The 20,777-nt window shown below is 42.4% G+C and overlaps 1 protein-coding gene across 1 annotated transcript in view; it reads right to left on the bottom strand.

Moving 5' to 3' along the window:
- Nucleotides 1–20,777, bottom strand: part of DNAH8 (dynein axonemal heavy chain 8) — a 591,778-nt gene that overhangs the window by 53,711 nt on the left and 517,290 nt on the right. The window contains exons 77-80 of the mRNA XM_077812184.1: nucleotides 11,042–11,294; nucleotides 10,746–10,936; nucleotides 6,941–7,062; nucleotides 3,269–3,387 (exon numbers count right to left, since the gene is read on the bottom strand). Coding sequence (XP_077668310.1) covers nucleotides 3,269–3,387; nucleotides 6,941–7,062; nucleotides 10,746–10,936; nucleotides 11,042–11,294 — 685 coding nt within the window. The remainder of the gene's footprint in view (nucleotides 1–3,268; nucleotides 3,388–6,940; nucleotides 7,063–10,745; nucleotides 10,937–11,041; nucleotides 11,295–20,777) is intronic.

The following is a 20,777-nucleotide window of genomic DNA, read 5'->3' as shown; positions in this document are numbered from 1 at the left end:
CAAGAACTCGCTAATAATGAGAAACGCAACTTTAATTGTGTAGAGACTCATACTACATAATATATAATACTACTGAATGTATACGTTTTTATACAGGGCACAGCTGGCAGTGCTGCTTACACTTACGGTTGTCCACTTTCCATTCTAAGACCCTGTTTTCAGTTGCTCATAACTTTGCACGCTTTAACTGTATGGACTGAAATTTTCCATTCTGGGTAACTGTCTCAGGCTGATTTTTTTTTTTTTTTTTTGAAAGTTTCAGCAAAAGCAGTTCAGCCATGTCCAAGAACACAATTAGGGGAAAATAAGTTGTTTTGCTCATATTAAAACAAATCTTAAAACTGTTTAACTGAGAAACTGAAGTGCCTGCATGCTTTGACATTTAGTAGAGCAGCTTCTATTTGTGTCAGAGGGGTGCTTTTTACTGTTCTCACAAAAAAAGCATCCTAATCTGGCCAAGTTACAGTAGATCTCAGAGTTATGAACACCAGAGTTACAAATTGACCGGTGAACCACACACCTCATTTGAAACCAGAAATATGGAGTCAGGCAGCAGCAGAGACGAAAAACAAAAAAAGCAAATACAGTGCAGTACTGTGTTAAACGTAAACTACTAAAAAAATAAAGGGAATGTTCAAAAAAAGATTTGACAAGGTAAGGAAACATTCTGTGCTTTTTTCATTTAAATTAAGATGGTTAAAAGCAGCAATTTTCTTCTGCATAGTAAAGTTTCAAAGCTGTATTAAGTCAATGTTCAGTTGTAAACTTTTGAAAGAACAACCATAATGTTTTGTTCAGAGTTACGAACACTTCAGAGTTACGAACAACCTCCATTCTCGATGTGTTCATACCTCTGAGGTTCTACTGTATAAGCCTTTGAAAAAAGTTTGCATATGCTCAATAGGGATTTGTTAGAGTTTGTTGCCTAAGCAACTTTAATTTGGCCCCTTGTGCACATGCATTATGATACAATCTTCAATTAGATTGTCACATACTATTTTTCCATAGCACCCCTGCCTCCTTCACTGCACAGGATGGACCGTCTCTGGGGGGTGAATAGAGGTTGTGTAATTAATGCTGTTGTTTATAAGATACCTGCCCCAGCTGCTGCAAAAGTTGGAAGGCATGTATTGAATGAGGCAGTGGATTGTATGTAGAGAAAGGCTGGATTCATTGTTAAAGCACCTGAATACTGCCCCAGAGAAATGGATACTATCCCTCCCTTAGCCACAGAGCTCCGATGTACTACAAGACAAGTCACTTAATCCAAACTTTTCACAGGTGGTCAGTAAATTTTAGTTCATTTTCTGGGTGCCCAACTTGAGCACAAGTGCTGAACACTCCCAGCTATAACTGATGCCAATGGGAATATGGTGCCTTGAACAAATAAAATAGTACATAAAACTTAACAGAGTTGCTCACTTTCAGAGTAACAGCCTAGTCTGTAGTCACAAAAAGAAAAGGAGTATGCATCCGATAAAGTGAGCTGTAGCTCATGAAAGCTTATGCTCAAATAAATTGGTCAGTCTCTAAGGTGCCATAAGTACTCCTTTTCTTTTTTCAGAGTTGCTCACTGAATCCTTCTTTTATTACCACTGTACCTTTCATTTTTTGAGTTGAGCTGCAATCTTTCTTTCTTAATAGGATAGATACAAATTAATTATTTTAGAAAAAACAGATTTAAAAAAATTAAATCTTTTTTTTAATTTAAATTAAATATGGTTTTATTTTTAAAAACTAAATCTACTTAAAATTAAATATGAAACTGACAAACTATATTAAGGCCTAAGCTTATTCTAATATATTAAAATAATTTAAATTAAATTAAGAATAATATTAAGCAGTACATATTTGCTGCCCAGTTTTAAAGCACCTGGAACCAGTTTGCTGAAGTGCTAAACCCAGCTTTTGTCAATAATAGCCTCTTCTGCAGGTGCAGAGAGTATTTTTTTCATTCAGTTCATTCAGCTAATTCCGTTCAATAATTAGTTCATTCAAAGTTACAAAACCAATTTGGAGTTGAAAAAACTCAGGAAAGCTTATTTTCCTCTTTCAATCTATTAATCACACTAGATGTGAGAGGTTGAGATCTACTGTCCTTCTAAAATCTTGAAGGACATGATGATCAGAAACAATCAGTTCAATTAATTAACTACCGATAATTCTTCCTTTGTTTAATAAATCAATTAATTTTAAATGTAAAACATGTTTTGATAAATGTTTAGATAAAGTTTTTTCTTGTGTATCCAGCACTTAAGGTAGTTTTATAAACTAAAAACAATTAAAATGCTGTTTTTGTGCATTTTAATTGAATTTAAATTTCCATCCAAATAGCTCTTGACACAATACACATAAAATTATTTTGTAAATACGAAGTACATCATTCACCATTAAACATTCACCATAAACATTAAGATCCTAATTGCTTAAATAGATGTCTATACATAAATTGTATCCCCTTGGTTACCAAAGGACTAAAATTTAATGTAAAGGCTGTGTTTATTTGAATATAACACGTTCTAATACTTACCAACTAACGAGATCAACCTTTCTTTAGAAAAATAACTAAAAAGTACAAATACAAAACACGATTAAAATCGATTATTTATATCAAGATTTCCTGCTTTCTGATTTAAATCATGATTAAAATTGGTGATTTTTATTTAAAGCAATCCACCCTATTTTTTAGGTTTATGTTTTGTATCGGCAGTTTTAATTAATCAGTGTAGTCAGATAATGGTATTTTTAATAACCCCATCTCTTTTTAAAATCAAAAAACCCTTCATTTTTGAAAATTAGTTATTTTGAAAACAAAAAATAAAAATAAAAATTATGATAATTTCCACAAAAATAAAAAAAATTCATTTTGAAAATATATACAATGAAAATTATTTTAACATTTTCAATAATTTTTTTTTTGCGGGGGGGGTTCCATAAGCTGTACTCTCCAGCTCTAGAGTTCTCTTCCTATTGCTGTTTAGCATGGTGATCCTTCCTTAATATTGAAGGTAAAGTTGAAGAAAGGTATTTTCTGGAAAACTATTAACTATATACTAGTAGATGATTCCAAACAAAGAGTTTCCTTTTTCAGTGAGTGGCTGTAAAGTCAGTGAATCTTAATAGTTAAATATTACTGCATACCATATATAGAAACATTATACAGTGCATATTCTATTAACTACAGCACAATGATACACTTCGATATTTTCTGCAATAAGAAACTTATCTCAGTAATGAACAGTGCTCCAAAATCTATGATGATTCTCACCTGATAAGCAAAAGTTTGCGACAGGTATCTAGTGAGTCATTGTATCCATCAGGAATAACTTCTTCTTCAGGAGCATCTTTATCAAACCAACTTTTCCACCCCTTCTCATTACGGGATATCTAAATTTATTACATGAGTAAACACATAAATAAACTTCGCCGATAAGAAAATGTACACAGTAATTTTAGAAAGTTATGTTTTAATAATATCCTTCATATTATTATGCTAAGTAGAATATATGTCACATATATGTCTGTAGCACTTCTGGAGATATATGTATTGTGATATTAAGATGTTGGTGACAGATCTGTTTGAGCATACCCTGGCTGACCATCCACCAAACTGCTGTGAGGGGAATACAAGCCTCTGGGTCCCTGGATCACTAGATATTTTAAACCTACAAGGCATGAATGGAATCCAGCCACTACCCCTATCTTGGGGACCCTAGACACATTCTTGGGGCACAGACCCTTTATCTATCACCCAAAGGTGAGAACTGGAATCTGCTGTTCAGCTGCCAAGCCCCTGGACGCAATGGTGACCCTTCGGACTCTCCCATATTTTAAAGACACCCTCTTACAGAACTCCATCTCAAGGTGTGAATTTTCTTGTTTACTGTTTAACTCTCTCACGAGACTTTTGTAGTAACTGTGAAGCGGATAACACATACATATTTTGCACAGGATTTTAACATAATTTCTCTTTTGAACACAAGAGAATACAGAACATTTAGAAAACAATGAACATCTTAACTGCAGTGCCCCTTGGGAGAGCATCTTGGCTTAGGAAGGAAGGCAAAGTCCCTGCCATATGTAGGCCCTTACATGCTGCAGTGCTTCTCTCTCCTCTTGAGTTACAGACAAAGGGCCAAAACCTCTAATGCTCCCTGTTCTTGTGTATTTCCCTAGTTTATGTGCCTCTTTCTAACACCTGGCTTCTTTTATTCTGTCTTTTGGTAACTTTCTACTGCTCTCCTCTTCCCCTCTCCCTTCAGACAAGGAGGAAGTATCTTTTCCATTTGGATGCAGTTACTCTTTCAAATAACTACTGTGGTCAAAGCACAATTATTTAAAGTTAAATACTTTCCTATCATTCTCAGTGTGAGGAAGACATGCTTTTCAGGCAGGTAAGGCATAGTGGATACACATACAGAGAGAGAGAGACAGTCATGATCAGCAGTTTTGATAGTAACTCATGATAACTTCATAATGTCAACCAGAATTCATAAATTGTATAGACAGATTCCCAAATCGTATACTGTAATATTAATGGATTGCAGGGCTAGGAAGGATCACTGTGATAATCTAATATTAAGATATTACAATAAAATATTGTGATATTAAGATATAGTCTTCAAATAATTTGTTTTAGAATAGATTACTACCCAAACAGAGAATTATATTCTATGTAGGAAGCTAGGAAGTTCATCTGTTCAGCAGGCTGATTCTACGCTACAAGCATGGAGGAAGAAGAGTATTATAATTGATATGTCTCTCTTAATAATAAAATACTAAGAGATAATAGCTAAAACTGTCACATGTGCCACTATGGGCCAAATGGTCAAAGATGCCCAAGTCAAAAATAACAGCTGATGCTAACCTACAGCCAGCATATTATGCAGCTTTTGAAATGCCAACTGAGAATAAGTCTGACCAGTGAGTGATCAAACCTCTCCTAAAATATCTGTCAAGAGATATAAAGGCTAGAGTGAGACCACGATGATGGTCGCTATATAAAAACCTAAAAAACAGAGACAGAATTGGGATCTGAATGGAGTGACTAAATGTACGTCTATACTGCACGCTTCTTTTGGCAGTGTGTTGTGTACATTTGGACATAGCAGTGTAACCAGTGAGGCACAACTTAGGCAAGTAGAGTAAAGCATGCCTGAAGGGCGTGGGAATGTACACAAGTACATACCTACAGGGCTCTCTACTCAGCTATGTACTTGCGTACATTCCCACAGCCTTCAGGCGTGTCTTTACTCTAATCATCTAAGCCATGCCTCCCTGTCTACACTGCTATTTTTAGCAGAGTAGTGTCCTGCTCCTTCCTTCCTGCTGGAGTCTTTCCCGGTAAAAGGAAAAGTTTCTGGCAGCAAGGAAAGACTCTGGCAGGCGGGGAGACAGCAGGGAAAAGCGTGGGCAGCTCCCCACTGCTGGAGCCTTCCCCCACTGCAGGAAAAGACTCAAGCAGCAAGAGGCAGTGGGGAAAAGCTCCACCAGCTGCCCACTGCGAGAGCCCTGTTCCACCACAGGGAAAGACAGCAGTAGAGGGGAATGGGTCTGGTGAGGGTGGGGGGAAATCCCCACTGCATCCCTGCTCCCAGAGACTTTTCTCAATGTAGTGAAAGGCTCCAGCAGCAGGGGTCTGATGAAGTCTTTCACGGACACGTGCACACAGCTTGCTTTTCACTGCATCATGTAACTACGTGTACACTACATACCACTGACACTGGTGTGTAGTGTAGACATAGCCTGAGAGGTGAAGTCTTCTACAGCAAAGCTTCTAAGATCAATGCAAGGAAAACAAGAGGCATGCTGAGACTTGTATATATACTGTATATGAAGAAAGGTCTGGCTGGCTCACTAGGCATTGGACAGTCTCAAACTTCAGAAGTACTGTATCTCCATGAGGCAGGGGGAGCACAGCTTGCTCACTCACAACTCATACAGACTAAAGGGAGGAGTGAGGAGCAAATGTGCATAACTCTTGTCCTTATGGGGGCCCCTCCCAATCTGGCATTGCCTGGAACCAGAAGTTTAACAACAGCTCAGAAATAGCTCTGTGTGTATGTAACTGCCATGTAAGCCAGAGAAATGCAGATCTTATAACCAAATAATTGAACTCTGAATTAATCTCTCTCTGTTTGTAATACTAAATATTACATGGTTGTTTCTCAGCCACATCTAGAAGTAGTAGTAGTGGGGAAAAGAATAGGGTCCCTGCTTCCCCTAATTTTGAACTATAGGGCTGGACATCCCCACTAATGGTACCAGACACCATCCTGCCTCAGCATGACATTCTGGGCATGAAGCAAGCCTTCCAGGCACAGCAGGTACTTTCCCAGAAACAGATGGGAGCAGTAGCAGCAGGACAGGGAAAGGTCCCCATCTCCACCTCAGATCTTCACAGCCCAAAGACATCAGCAAAGGTAGCAGACTGTTTTCTAAAATTTGAATTCTCCACAACGTTTCCTGTTTGCCCCAACCACCTTCCACATCTCCCTTATAATCCCTTCACTGCTAGAGTCATACTTCTTGCCTTCATGCGCCTCTGCCTTCCTCCTCCTCCTCTCCTTCTTCTTTCCTCCGACATTCATCCCTTATATCCCTCCTTCCATTACTTCCTTTACCCCCAATCCCTTCTCACTCCAACTTTACACCCCATATACAAAAATATTAAAAATAAATAAAAATAAATGAATATTTTTGAAAAGGGAAAGACACAGAATCAATGTGCCCATCACTATTCATATCACTTTGCTTCTATGTTGTGCCCCCTTTCCCCAGCCTTCTTCTATTTTTGTCTTTTTAGAAGATAAGTTCTTCAGGGTAGTGATCATGTCTTAGGGGTCTATACAGCATCTAGGATAATGGGACCCCAATCCTGACTGGGACCTTTGGGTATTAATACAATAAAGATAAATAATTGTAACAACACCACCACCACCTGATTCATAATTTCTGCAAATTGTGGAAGTTTGCTCAGTTCCACCAGATTCAGCCATGTCATGTCAAGAATCCACCGGAATGGTTTGGGAGGGCAAGCTTTTAGATCCAGCGCTGCACCTCCTGGAACAGAATATTGTTGTGATGAAATACACATGAATCATGCTTGATATTTCTGTTCTATTGTGCTGAAATACGCTTTGGAACTCAGAGAATTATTATTGCAGTGCAGGAGGAAAAAAGGGATGGAGAGTTTTTCTGCTCACATCTCTCCTGCTTCTTTTTAGATTGGAAGAGGAGGATATCGTCTAAGATTTCTAAATGTTTTAAATGTGAGCAGCTATGTTCACTCCTCCAAGATGTTCACTTGCAGATTAAATTTCTATATCTCACTTTCTGAATGCAGGGATCCCTTTAATATATTTACCAGTTCAGTTTGAAAGTATATGTTGGTAACATAGTATGAAATTATTTATTTTGGAAGCTCATGCCCTTAAATCTGAGAACCTCCTGCTAAGTCCTAAAGAAAGTATGTATTGTTACTGATGAGCAATCAAAAATGTTATCCCTGTTCAATCTCTTGAACAAGAATATATAGTGGTTGCACTTAAGAAGTTATCTCTGTTTTGAGATATCACCTATGTTAAGAAAGGGACCTGCTCTTTGAAACAAGTAGTATCTTTCAAATTAAAGAAATTTTTCAAGAGTGACTATTATATACTCACTACAATATAATGTAGCTATTACCACAACCAGAGCAGAACAGTAAGTGTACACAGCCAGAGCTGACACCAGCTGTAAAGACAATTGACTTAGTTTTAAATATTAATTTTGTATAATTAACTTGAAATATTTGTTCATATATAGGACATATTCTTAGATCCATGTCACAATCCTTCAGATCTAGAATTTACCATCGGTTTTCTTAATTTTTTACAAGGGGTACCCTGCACCTTGCTGTTTTGAATATTTATTTTATTACAAAATGATTTATTGCACTAACATTATTTTAGTGCACAGGAAATTCTTTGAATAAATTAAAATTCCCTTTTATCTATGATGATGCAGTGTAGATTTTGCATTTACTTGTAAGAAGAGAAATATTCCTTTATGAAGAATTTCTCTCAAGACAGTCCTTTTTGTGACTAGTATAGAAGTAAAGATAAAATGGAATCTTATAATGTCAAAAACAATCCTTCACCAGCAGTGGTTACATGTTCAAAGTACAGACATTAACCAACTAATCCATCAGAGTTTACAGGAAAGCCAGGGAAGGAGGAAGAAACTTGCAAAGGTAGAAGAAAGACCATCCTGAAGAGCCTAATCCTGCATGAAGATCAACATAAGGCCCAGATAAGGAGGGTTTATTATTTCCTGGCTATTTGACATGTAACTGAAGGAAAAGTGGTACAACCCAATTGTTACAGACTGGGAGAGGGATCAGGATACAGAATATAATTTCTTACCATGATTTCCTTTTTGTTAGCAGCTTCTTCCTTGATTTTCCATAAATGTGCAATGCTTTTTCTCTGTAGATTTTGAAGGTATTCCAGTGTTGTTGCTCAGGGGCTCCAAAACTACCTCTATCCCCCACTTTAGGCCACGAGAATGGGAAAATTTATGATTACTTATCTGCAAATTTTCCTTTCCTTGAAGGGATACGTCTGTGGTTATAGGGGGCAGAATCAAAGCTGACTGAACAGCTGATGAGGGACTAGACCCCACCTTCTGGAGACCCCCACACCTTAGTTTTGAGATGCTTCCAAAGCTAGCCCCTCTGGACCGTGAAACACGAAATGAATCTCTTGTCCTGCATCAGCACCTTGCAAAAATAAGTTTCACAGATCTCCCTTTTTCAGGAAAGTGCTGGATCTGTGGACTGATCTCTTCGAAAAAGCAAAACTTCTCAGATAAGCAACCACAAATGCTCCCATTCTCTCACAGAGCTAGGTCCACCAAGCCTCAGTGTGAGATTTTGTCAGCAGAGAAATGACCAAATTGTCTGTCAGAGAAAGGATTCCTTTACTCTAAGGAATCACCACAGTGTGCAAGACTCACTTGCCAAAGGCTGCAGTGGCTGATGACTATCTATCTTGTAGAACTTGGTAAATGTAAGCAGGGATGATCAAGTTGAAGCTTTACAGATTCATCTGTAAGGGGCCTGCCATTTCTCAGTCCATGATATAACCACTGTTCGTACTGAATGAGCTCTGGAGGATTGAGTTCTTTTACTCTATACACCTCAGCAATGCATCAATGTGTCCAGTGAGAGACTGATGATTTAGATGCATTATTACATCTTTGTTTTGGCTGAAATACAACCAGCAAAGCTGCTGTTTTTCTTATGTTCTCATTTGTTTTCAGATAACACTTTAAGGCCCACCTTACATCCAGTAAATGCCATAGCTGCTTCTTTGGGTGTGAAGGATGCGGACAAAAAGAAGGGAATGAGAACTCTTGTGCTCGATGAAAAATTAAATTTACGTTTGGAATAAAGATGGGATCCATTCTCAAAACTACTTTATCTTTGTGAAAATGCAGCAGGATGGAACAACTAACAAAGCGCTCAACTCTGACACTTTTCGTGGTGAAGCGATAGCGATCAAAAAGATAATTTTGATAGTCTAGCAATACAGTGAAACTGATTTTACAGGTTCAAAGGGCACCTGCATTAAGGCATCAAGCGCAATGCTCAAATCCCAAGATGGAACTATATGCAACTTAGGAGGATGCAATAGTTTGTCCTTCTGGTGGGAAATGGAAGGTTTTCTGGATACACTCAAAATTGCAAACAGTGCAGAAACATGTACTTTTAAGGTATTAGTCTGCAAACTGAGGTCAAAACCATCTTGTAAAAACATGAGGTACTTTGGCTACATGATGCGGAGTGTCTCTACAACAGGCTTTGAATTTAGACCAGATCCTTGAGTAAGCCCCATTTGTTGATTTTAATCCTACATGCTAACATAGTTTCAATGAGATCAACAGAGTAACCCTTTGGTTCTAGAAACTTTCTCCCAAATCCCAAACTGATAGATTTAACTTGCTTGGATCCTGGTGAAGAACTGGACCCTGGGATAACAAATCTGGCCTTGGATTCAGGAACAATGGTGGCTCCACTGGCATATTCACAAAATCAAGAAATCAAGGTGTCCTGGGCCAGTGTGGGACCACCAAGATCACATCTGCTTCCTCCTTTCTGATTTTCTGTATTACCCTGGCAATGAGAGGCACTGGGGAAAAGCATAAAGGACGCCCTTTGGCGACTAAGCCACAGGGCATCTACGCCTAGGACTCCTGGTCTCTTCAAAAATGGTCTTAAAATTATAGTACCTCTTAGACTTTGCTTGATGCTTGCATGATTACTATGCCACTGTAGAGGAAAGCCTCAATGCTTTGGCAATTTCCTGTATGAGAAGAGGGGCAGAGGAGCCAGAGGTAAAATGAGATTGCTACACCTTGAGGAACAAATAAAAACTATACAAGCTGGTTAGGAAGAGCTGAACTACCATCTTGTTCCAGAGACATAACTTCCGATAGCCTAAAACAGAAGATAGAGCTTAATCTTGGAGTTGCTCAAAATAACCAGGGACCACCTCAAATATCACAGGGAACAGGCAAAGCCCAGTTGTGAAGAATCATGGTAGAAGCTGTGCACCTAAGAGCACACTTTGAAATAATGTAAATCAGAAGATAAAAACAAAGTTTACTTTCTACTATTTATAAGTTTAAAAAGCCCAATAACTCACCAAAGGAAATTCAAATTATTATTATTTTAAATACAACACCTTTTTTTAATGTTTTACCTTTAATAAGTGCTTGGAACTCTTTGGCTTTGACCTGCCCTCTCTGAAGATCAATTTTTAGTGTCAGAAGAAGGGTAAAAAGAAATTTGTGGTCTTCATAAAGGCCTCTGACAGAATATGTAAATGTTTCAAATGTAAGATACTCAATAATATTTGAGATTCTTTTCTGCGGCAAAGGAGACTTTTCAGATCTAAAGCAGGAAAACAAAATACAAAGCAATAATGTAGTTAATATAAATATTAACTGGAACGGAAAGAGAAAAATTTCAAAGATAGAGAAATCTATATATTCTTACCTGGCCATGGACTGATCAAATAACTTTAGGAACTGAGCCAGTGAAGTCTGGTACATGTTATTGACCATGCTCATTTCTGTGATAAGAAAATAAAGAATGCTTCCTCGAGTAGCAGCAGGTCGATATTCCTCTTGTGCAGTGTTAATCTTCACTTGAGTTTCTGCTGCCACATATAACTTTTCAGATACTTCAGCAGCTGTTTGCTTAGTTATTCGCAGTACACCAATCAAAGATTCATCATCTACTAAAGAACCTAAAAGGGCAAATATGAAATATATTTAGAATAGATTTTAGAATTTCCTATATGTAGAACTCAAAAATGAAAATTACAGAAGTTATTTACTTAAACTGAAATGATTTATTGAGTTTCACAACTTTTAAAAAATGCAGGTCGAGCAAAACAAATACAAACGTCAAAATACCTAGTTTTGTATTTAGTATGTTAGAGAACTGCACTGATGCTGATGCTGAAGATTTGACTGTACTCATGCAAGCTACAACTGTGCAGTGTGTCTGCTTTCACATGCATACAGTTTACTACATCTACACACAGCACTCGTTGAAAGAATTTCAGGTTCTCTGGATTGGTTGCACTGAAAAAATCAATGAGACTTAGTCTCCTAAATTAGTTAGGCACTTTTAAAATGTTGCCCCTTATCCTGCAGTCCCTAGAGCAGATAAATTCAGAGTAATATTTAATTAAGGCCTTGTCTACACTGGAAAACTTTTTTGAAAGTTTTTCTCACTATAATTATACAGGTATTACTAAACCAAAAAAGTAGGTCCATGCTGGTTTGTATAAAGTGACTTAAGCTACATCCCTTGTGAGTTATAGCACAAAGTGCTCCTTTTTTCTGAAATATCCACACAGCACTCTGGGTAGATATTCCAGGATGCAGTATTACATAGCAACAGGGACTCCAAGCGTTGCTGTCACGGAGGCGGGGAACCCAGCGCACCAGACCTCTGCCTGGGATGGAGTCCGACGAAGGGGCAACCAGCGAGCCATAATAAGCAGTACTCAAAAACAGCTCATGAATATATAATTAGGGACTTTCCAAAAAGGTCATGCAGGGCAGACAAAACTGGCCTGAAGCTGGTTATAGCCGGTTTTCCATGTCCTACAGTGACCTGGCGGCCCCAAGAAAGCAGAAGTTCCCTAACTAGGCTGTAACAAAGTCTTCCGCAGTCCCTTACACTCCTCCCCTCGCTTTCTCGAGCAACGTCAGGGACCATGAGGACACGGTGCGGTGGGGAGACCGTGCACAGCAGTGGGAAACTAGACTACGGCAGCAAATACAGCAAAAATACAAGCCAAGGAGGCATATAAGGCCAAGGAGGAGACCTTGGACAAGATGGGCGGCCCAAACCCGTAAAGCGGAGAGCCAGGACCAAAGCCAGGTGTCCCCTTGCTGCTGGCGGATGCCCTCCACCAACTGCCGGAGGTGTTGTAAATCGGCTTCAATGGAAGGCCCTGTGTCCGTTACATTAAAGCAGCACATGCCAGCAAACTCCTGGCACGGATGGCCGTGTTGGAGCAGTAAATAATCAACAGCTAGCCTGTTCTGCAGCACTCCCTGACGTACCTCTCCCAACTCGTGTGAAAGGAGTGCGAGGACTGTAGAGGTCAGGTTGATGGCTTTCGCAACCGTACAAGCAAGGTGTTCCACCGCATGATAATTATGCGCCACCAACCCAGGAATGACAACCAATGAAAAAGCAAGAGCCGCAGCCTCGGCCTCGGAAAATAACCTTACATCAGCTTTACACGTGGAGTCAAGGGGGATGGCATCTCTCCTGTGGTGGGCAGGGAACTGTGAGGGGTGTGGAAAGATGAGGGGGGCCACTCGGCCAAGAGCACAGGGGCCCCCTGAACTATTGGCTGGGATGTAGGTATAAGCGATCTTGCCACATAAGAGAAACCATCCTGTTGGCAGTTTCATATGCTCATATGCAAATGAAACATTAGTACGTTCATTACAAATCAAATCCATATTCGTATGCTCTCCTGCAACATGCCTGGCATTCACAAAGGACATACAAGAGGAGGCAAAAGTGACATTGGCAAGGCGAAAAGAATACATGGACGCGTCTAAATCATATTGGGCTGGACCCAAGGCATACAAATCCGTATAAGTAATAGTCTTATTCATTGTCTTAAGTAAGGAGTAGTGCTGCACAAGGGCCGGTGCGGTACAGACGCCAATGAAACAGGTCTCCATCAAGGCTCCCATGGCATATATACGCAGTAGACAAAACGATGTCGCGTTCACAGCACTTTGGGCTAGTACCAACCGGGCGTTCATGGCTGAGGTGGCAGCTACTCCAGCTGTGTTACTCATAACAAGCGCTGTGACAAGCGGGAGAGCTAGACCATGCAGAGATGGTCTTCTCCCTCCGGGAGTATGTACACCCATCCTTCCCCAGTGGTGAAGACGATGGCGGCTTGTGGTTCACGTTGCGGTAACGTCCACCACATGCTAGTTAGCATGTGCCACTCGGCCTCGCTCGGGACGCTGGTTTCCAGACCTATGGGAGGTAAAGGAACAAGTTTACACAGGGCCTCCCCTCGCTCCCAGTGCACTGGTTCTGTTACCACGTTGGCGCACGAGAGGGCGCCTAACCAGCAGTCCGAACTCAACCAATACGGGGGATAGAATCTCATGCCGGAAACCAACGGGTGTAAGGAAAACCAGACATGGTGGCTCACATTGTAACTGCGCTTGGGCGGGCCAAGGGCTCACCTCTTGTCCAGCCTGGAGGGTATAGGGGTGTGGTGCATATAGGGTTATGAGGCCCAGCGTTGGGTCAATCACACCCCGTGCCTGTATCAAATTTACCCGTAGGAAGGTAGGTATGGTAGGGGGAAAAACCAGCCGGTGGAAGGGTGTCTGGCTACCTAGTGAGCGATTGTTCAGTAGCCAGACAGCCTGTTCCAGCACCCCAGACCATCCGTAGAATGTATGGGTGGGGGTAAGGTGACGGATCTGGTCCTTCAAGAGCCCTTTCAGGCGTTCGATAAGGCCACTCGCTGTCGGCGTGTAGGGCAGATGGTAGTGTCAATCCACTGCTGCGTCTGCAGCCCAGGTTCGCACTGCCTGGGCTGTGAAGTGGGTTCCTTGGTCACTCTGCAGAGTGCGTGGAGTCCTGTAGCGGGAGCACAATTGCTGCAGCGCAGCTAATGTGGTGGCTCTGGCAGCGGTTGCACTAGGATACACAAATAAAAGGCAAGTATACATATCGACAGCTGTGAAGGCATACTGCTGGCGTCACTCTTGAGGCAAGGGGCCAATACAGTCCACTTGCCAATCCTGACAGGGGCCAGTAACTCGATAAATTTTACCGGCCGGTCCCAGGAGGGCGATGGGCGCCAAGCGGGAGCAGACCGGACAACTGGCATGGACAGTTCGACACGCCGTCAGGGGTAGGGAGACACCTTGGCGGAGGGCTGTAATTTGCGTTGCTCGGGCTCCTCGGTGGCCTCCCTCCACATGATACCGTTCCGCTAGCTGCAAGACCTCTCCTCGGGCCATATCGTCAGCCACCGCATTCCAGTGGGCCTCGGAGGTTTTCGCCTTAGTGTGGGTGTCCACAAGTCGCACAGCCAGAGGGGCCTGTCGGGTGTAGCGTAGCAGTTGCTGCCAAAGCGAAGCTCCCCATAGGAGCTGGCCTGCGACTTCCCAACCCTTTGCCTCCCATGCAGTTATCCAGGTCTGGAGACCCTTATACAGTACCCAGCTGTCTGTATATAGGTAAATCCATGGTGGGGCGCCCTCAATCGCAAGGGTGGCGGCCCGCAGTTTGGCCCACTGGCTGGAGCCGGCCGTTCCCCAAGCCATCGCAACTATATCTGCATAGGGGGTATAGGCTATGGCCCACCACTGCCGGGTTCCCTGAGCTGTATAGGAGGCTGATCCGTCCGTAAACCGTACATATTCCTGCTCTTGGTGGACACGTGGTCCACCGGGGGGGACCTCCCCTACTGGGGAGGAGGGCACAGGGTCTTCCACTGCGGGCAGCTCATCAGTGAGGGAGGGTACATGCTCAAAAGTGACAGCCCCCAATAACAGGGCATGTGGGGTGGAGAGGGAGGGCCAGCCCAGCAGCATGCGCTGTTGCAAGTAATGCTTCTGCTTAAAGTGGGTTGTGAGCTGTGCAACCCGTCTGCATTTGGGCCGGCTCTGCCCATACCTAGTGCCCCAGAGGAATGGGCATGCGCATAATGACCAGTGTGGGGCCTGTTATGCGCTCGGTATCTTGCAACGCCCAGACCACTGCCAGGATCTGCTTTTCCAGGGAGGTGTATCTGGGTTCAGTCCCCCTCAATGTACAGGACCAGAACCCGATAGGTTCCTTTTGCTGGGCCCCTACCTGCTGCCATAACCCCCACGAAACCACGTCTGCCACCGTGGTGACCTCGAGCTCAAAGGGGACCCCAGGCTGCGGAGCGTGGAGCCGAGCATGAGTGTGCAGGGCCTCCTTACACAAGTCAAAAGGCACTTTGATGGCTCTGCTTCCATTGCCAGGGCGCCGCCTTTCGTACCACGGCCTGCTAGGGCTGCATGAGGAAGGCTAAATGGGAAATGAAGGCACACCAGAACCCAAGTAGACCAAGGAAGGCTTGCAACTCTTTCTTTGTCTGGGGTGGGGGATAACGCTGCACCGTTTGTTGTACTTTCCGGGAATTTGCCGCTCTGGCCCCGCCCACATGATACCCAGATAGACTACCGTCTGCGCGGGGCCCTGGATTTTATGCGGGTTCAGAGTCCATCCGCGCGCCTCCAGGCCCGTAACGACTGCGTGCAACGCATCCGCCACCAGTTCGCGGGAGGGGCCGGATACCGTCACATCATCAATGTAATGATAACACCGGGTCGCGTCTGGCAGCCCTAGGTGGGCAAGGTCTGCACTCACCAACTGATGGCAAATCGTTGGGGAGTGCTTCCAGCCCTACGGCAAAACACAGAAGGTGTACTGACGAGCCTGCCACAAGAACACAAACTGTTCCTGACTGTCAGGAGCAATGAAGATGGAGAAAAAGGCATTAGCGAGGTCTATGATGGCATGCCAGGGCAGGGCAGCTGCCGTGATACGCTCTATTAAGGTCACCATGTCCGGCACGACAGCCGTCAGCGGAGGGGTGACCTTATTCAACTCGCGATAGTCAACTGTCATACGCCACGTCCCATCTGGTTTCCACACTGGCCACGGGGAACTATTGTATGGGCTTAAGATGGGCCGCATAATCTTGGCTTCTAACAGCACACTAATCGTCTGGGTAATCTCCTCCTCCCTCCAGGGAGGCGATACTGTTGTTTTGATACTACAGCTGTCGGGGGAGGCAACACCACGGGCTCCCAACGGGGGCGCCCTGTAGGATTGTCAACACCCGTACCTCCGGGACCCAAGTCGCGCTTACATACTGGGGATGTCCAAACGCGAAGAGGCCGTACTGGTTATCCACAGAACAACCCCACAGGACGTCGATGCCCAGTATGTATTCTCCAATAGCAGCTGCCAGAACCATGGCCTGGAACGGAGGAGCCTTCCCCAGGGTAAGGGTGACAATAACCTCATATGCCGGGGTCTCCGCTCCTCCGAGGCCTTTTACGACAGTGGCTCGGCCCTGGGTCTGCGTGGAGTGCAAGATGGTGACTTCCGCACCCGTATATATCAATGCCAGAACGTGTTGGACTCCGTTCCAGGCAGAGCTCCGGTGCACTGGGTTCCCCGCCTCCATGACAGCAACACTTGGAGTCCCCATTGCGGGTGTGTCACTTACCTTCATTAAAGCCAATAACTCAGTGCTTTGCTGCATGTAGGCCTCGTTCTTTCGGAGCACTCCTGATAGGCCTGCGGCCTAGCACAGAACAGTCAGTCACTTTCATGAAAAGTTGCACAGAGCTTACCCCAGAGCTTCAGTGTTGGACCAACAACATGCAAGTTCCCCAAAATATGAAGAAGCATGTGGCCATCATCCTACCAGATCTTGCAGTTCATCAACAGAAAGGGGTATTCCTCCACATAAGCCCTAGAAATTTATCACCCTAGCAAGTTCACTAACATTAATGTGCGTAGTCTGGAAAGGTCAATAATGCTGGGATTTGGGGAAATTCACTTATGTTTTATGTAATGAAAAATGGAACTTTTGCTCCCAAACCACTATGGACATTACTGGGGTGGTTCCAGCTGTTGTTCTGGGAGGCCAAGCTTACCCTCTGCTTCTCTGACTTATGAAGCCTTTTATGGGACACTTGTATAAGAGAAAGGAGCTGTTCAACTATACCTGGAGTAGCAGCATAACGACTACAGAGCATGCATTTGGAAGAATAGAAGGAAGGTGGAATCTCATGACAAGGCTGAAGACCCCTGAGAGATACCTGTCTTGTGTTAAAGGTGCTTGTTGTAGTAATATCTACCAGACATGGTGATGTGCAGCCAGTGCCCAGAAGAAAGTTTCTAAATCCACCTCAGTAGATGCTAATGTGACAGATTATTTTAATGTAGCACTTAATACTTACTGGATGAGGTTCCCTCTGCAGTACTGTCAACCTGGCTCACCAGCTAGGTCTCTAGTGGTGTCTGCAGTTGAGTCTCTGACTGGCTGTAAGGAGCATTGAAAAGATTGTAGCTGTCTAGGGGAATTTCCTCCTGGCTGGGATCCATGGTTGCCTGTGTGGTTTCCAAAGGTGACTGCTTCATTGTGGACCAAACTGTCCAACATTTACCAGCAGTTTGTTGTGGCCTCTTGGGTAAAAATCTGTTCTATTCTATTCTAGTTCTTATATTGCACTTATCATTGTAGTAGCTGAATGCCTTCCACTGGTGCAGTGAGCAATGTGGTATGCACACACACACACACACACAAAACTATCTATGTATACTAGAGAAGGCAGGGAAAAAGAAGTGGCTCCTGAGAAAGTTCTCATCTCCTGAACAGACAAGGTTTAACCTTATTGTAGAAAGTTCCATTGTGTCAGAGAAATGAAGTTGTCAACCAGAATGTTCATCCCAGAGCTTAAGCGAATCTTTTATATAACCTGGGCTCAGGCCATGCAGCACCTTGAAGATAAGACCCAAGACCTTGAATTTGATTCAATATTCTGCGGAAGCATTTCACAGTATATAAGTGTACTAGGAGCATTACAGAGGTATGATTTTGTAATTCTGCCCTAGCTCCTTGTCTTTGATGCGTCCTGGGAATACTCCGCCTATATTTGCTCTGCTAAACACCTGTAGCTCTTTGTATTCCAGTGACTATTGGAAAGACTGAACTCGGTCCTTATCTGTCTCCAGAGGTCACAGCAGGATCTCCTAATATAAGCACACACAAGCATGATGGCTATAATGGGCTTTGGGGTCTGTGAACTTGTCACAAGCTGGATTTGCAAAGAGATGCACTTAGGTGAGTGTTGGTATTTAAAGAGTGGGGACATCCAGTCAAGTGGACCCCAAGCAGTAGAGAGTGCACAGGTAACCTAATAGACCAATCAAAATGAGAAGCAATCACAGAAGCATAGAAATGTAAGGGTGGAATGGACTTCAAGAGCTCCTGTGCTGAGGCAGGATCAACCTGTTCTTAAAAACGTCCAATGAGAGGACTCCACAGTCTCCTTTGGTAACCTATTCAGTACTTACCTATCTTTTTAGCTTCAATATTTTTCTAAGTATCTAATCTAAATCTCCATTGCTGCAGCCTAAACCAACTACTTCTTGTCCTACCTTCATTGGACATGGAGCACAATTGATCATTGTCCTCTATAACAGCTCTTAACATATCTGAAGATTGTTATCAGGTCCCTCCTCAGTCTTCTTTTCTCAAAACTAAACATGCCTAGTTTATTTAAACCTTGCCTCATAAGTCAGCTTTTCTAAGCCCTTTATCATTTTGTTGCTCTCCTTTGCACTCTCTCTCTCTCTCTCCAATTTGTCCACATCTTTCTTAAAGTGTGATGCCCAGGCTTGGACATAGTATTCCTGCTGAGGTTTTACCAGTACTGAGTACAGTAGAACAATTATCTCCCACATCTTACAAACATTCCTGTTAATACATTCTAGAATGATATCAGCCTTTTCCACAACTGCATCACATTGTTGGTTCATATTTAATTTGTGATTCAATATAACTCACAACTCCTGTTCAGTATTACTACTGCCCCGCCAGTTATTCCAGTTATATGTATTTATGCATTTGATTTTTTTCTTCCTAGGTGTAGTACTTTGTACTAGTCTTTACTGAATTTCATCTGATTGATTTCAGACCAATTCTCCAATTTATCAAGGTCCTTTTGAATTCTAATCCTGTCTTCTAAAGATCTTGCAACCCACCCACCTTGATGTCATCTGCCAATTTTATAAGTATAGTCTCCACTGTTATCCAAGCCACCAATGAAAGTATTGTAGGGACAGACCCTACATATGTCTTCCCAGTTTGACAGTGAATCACTGATAACTATTCTCAGAGTAGGTTCTTCAAGAAGTTGTGCACCCATCTTACAGTAATTTCATTTAGACCATATTTTCCTATTTTGTTTATGACAATGTAATGTGAGATTGTGTCAAAAGCCTTACCAAAAATCAAAATATATTATGTCTACTGCTCTCCTTCTATTCATTAGGCAGTAACTCTATCAAAGCAAGTTATGTTGGCTTGGCCTGATTTGTTCTTGGCAAACCCATTTTGGACATAAGTTACCACTCTATCCTCTTGATGCTTACGAACTGATTCTTCAATAATTTGTTCCAGTATCTTTCCAAGTATTGAAGTTAGGCTGACTGGTCTGTAATTCCCCAGGTCCTCAAAGCAGTGTGGAAGGGCAGTAGAAGGACTACCTGCAGTGCCACAGCTGTTAGGAAATGGTGATGTACCTATATGAAGTTTTCAGCACTATGTCTCATTTAGAACTAGAATCAACTTGCTTCCATGAAGATTAATTATAGTGGGATAAGACACAAGATAATGCAAAATATCATTTGTGTTTGGATGCAAGGCAGTTTATGCAAAAAATAATAATCTGAAGATATACTTAAAAAATCCTTTCCCCTATAGACAAGGGCTCAATGTCCTTTTCTCTTTGTTCTCTTTTTCAGATATCAGGAGAGTGGGACATGCTGCTGGCAACTCCCAGGAGAGTCAATCCACTAAGATACATGTGCATAGCGAGTCTAAAAAATGATTTTGGCTTTTATATCCAACCAGGACAGGTATTTTAAAGAAATTTTAAAAAGCTGCTCCATAATCCTGTGTTTTTATTGCACAATGGACTGGTATAAATGTGCCTAGTTGCACTAACTCCAGAGCTACACCAGTTTCAGCAGCTGAGTACCTAGCTGAAGTAGTTTTGTCTCTCTTCCTGCTATAACTGCACTGTAGGTGTTAAACCCCCACTTCTCCAGCAACGTAAAGGGACCTTAAAAGGCATGCAAGTGATTATACCCCATTTAAGATGCCTTTAGATTACGAGAGCAATATAAAGTGACTTCTTCCTTCAATAGAGGCAGTGACATACTAGCTAAACAGTTTTTTCCTTTATGGAAGAGCTATCTCCCCTCAAAAGAGACACCTATAATAAGCACCACACACACTCCTGATGTTCCTACCAAGTCACCACTAAGACTTAATTGTATTCTTCATCTACATACAATACTGAAGCACAACAGATAAGGAGTCAGGGTTCTGATATGGTGATCCTCATTTAGCTGTAACACTCCTTCAGACTTAAAGAGAACAGGTCCC

The sequence above is a fragment of the Eretmochelys imbricata genome, chromosome 3 (assembly GCF_965152235.1).
Source record: "Eretmochelys imbricata isolate rEreImb1 chromosome 3, rEreImb1.hap1, whole genome shotgun sequence".
In the NCBI taxonomy this organism is placed as follows: domain Eukaryota; kingdom Metazoa; phylum Chordata; order Testudines; family Cheloniidae; genus Eretmochelys; species Eretmochelys imbricata.
Note: the sequence above shows the minus strand (reverse complement) of the source record. Positions and strands in the feature narration are given on the sequence as shown.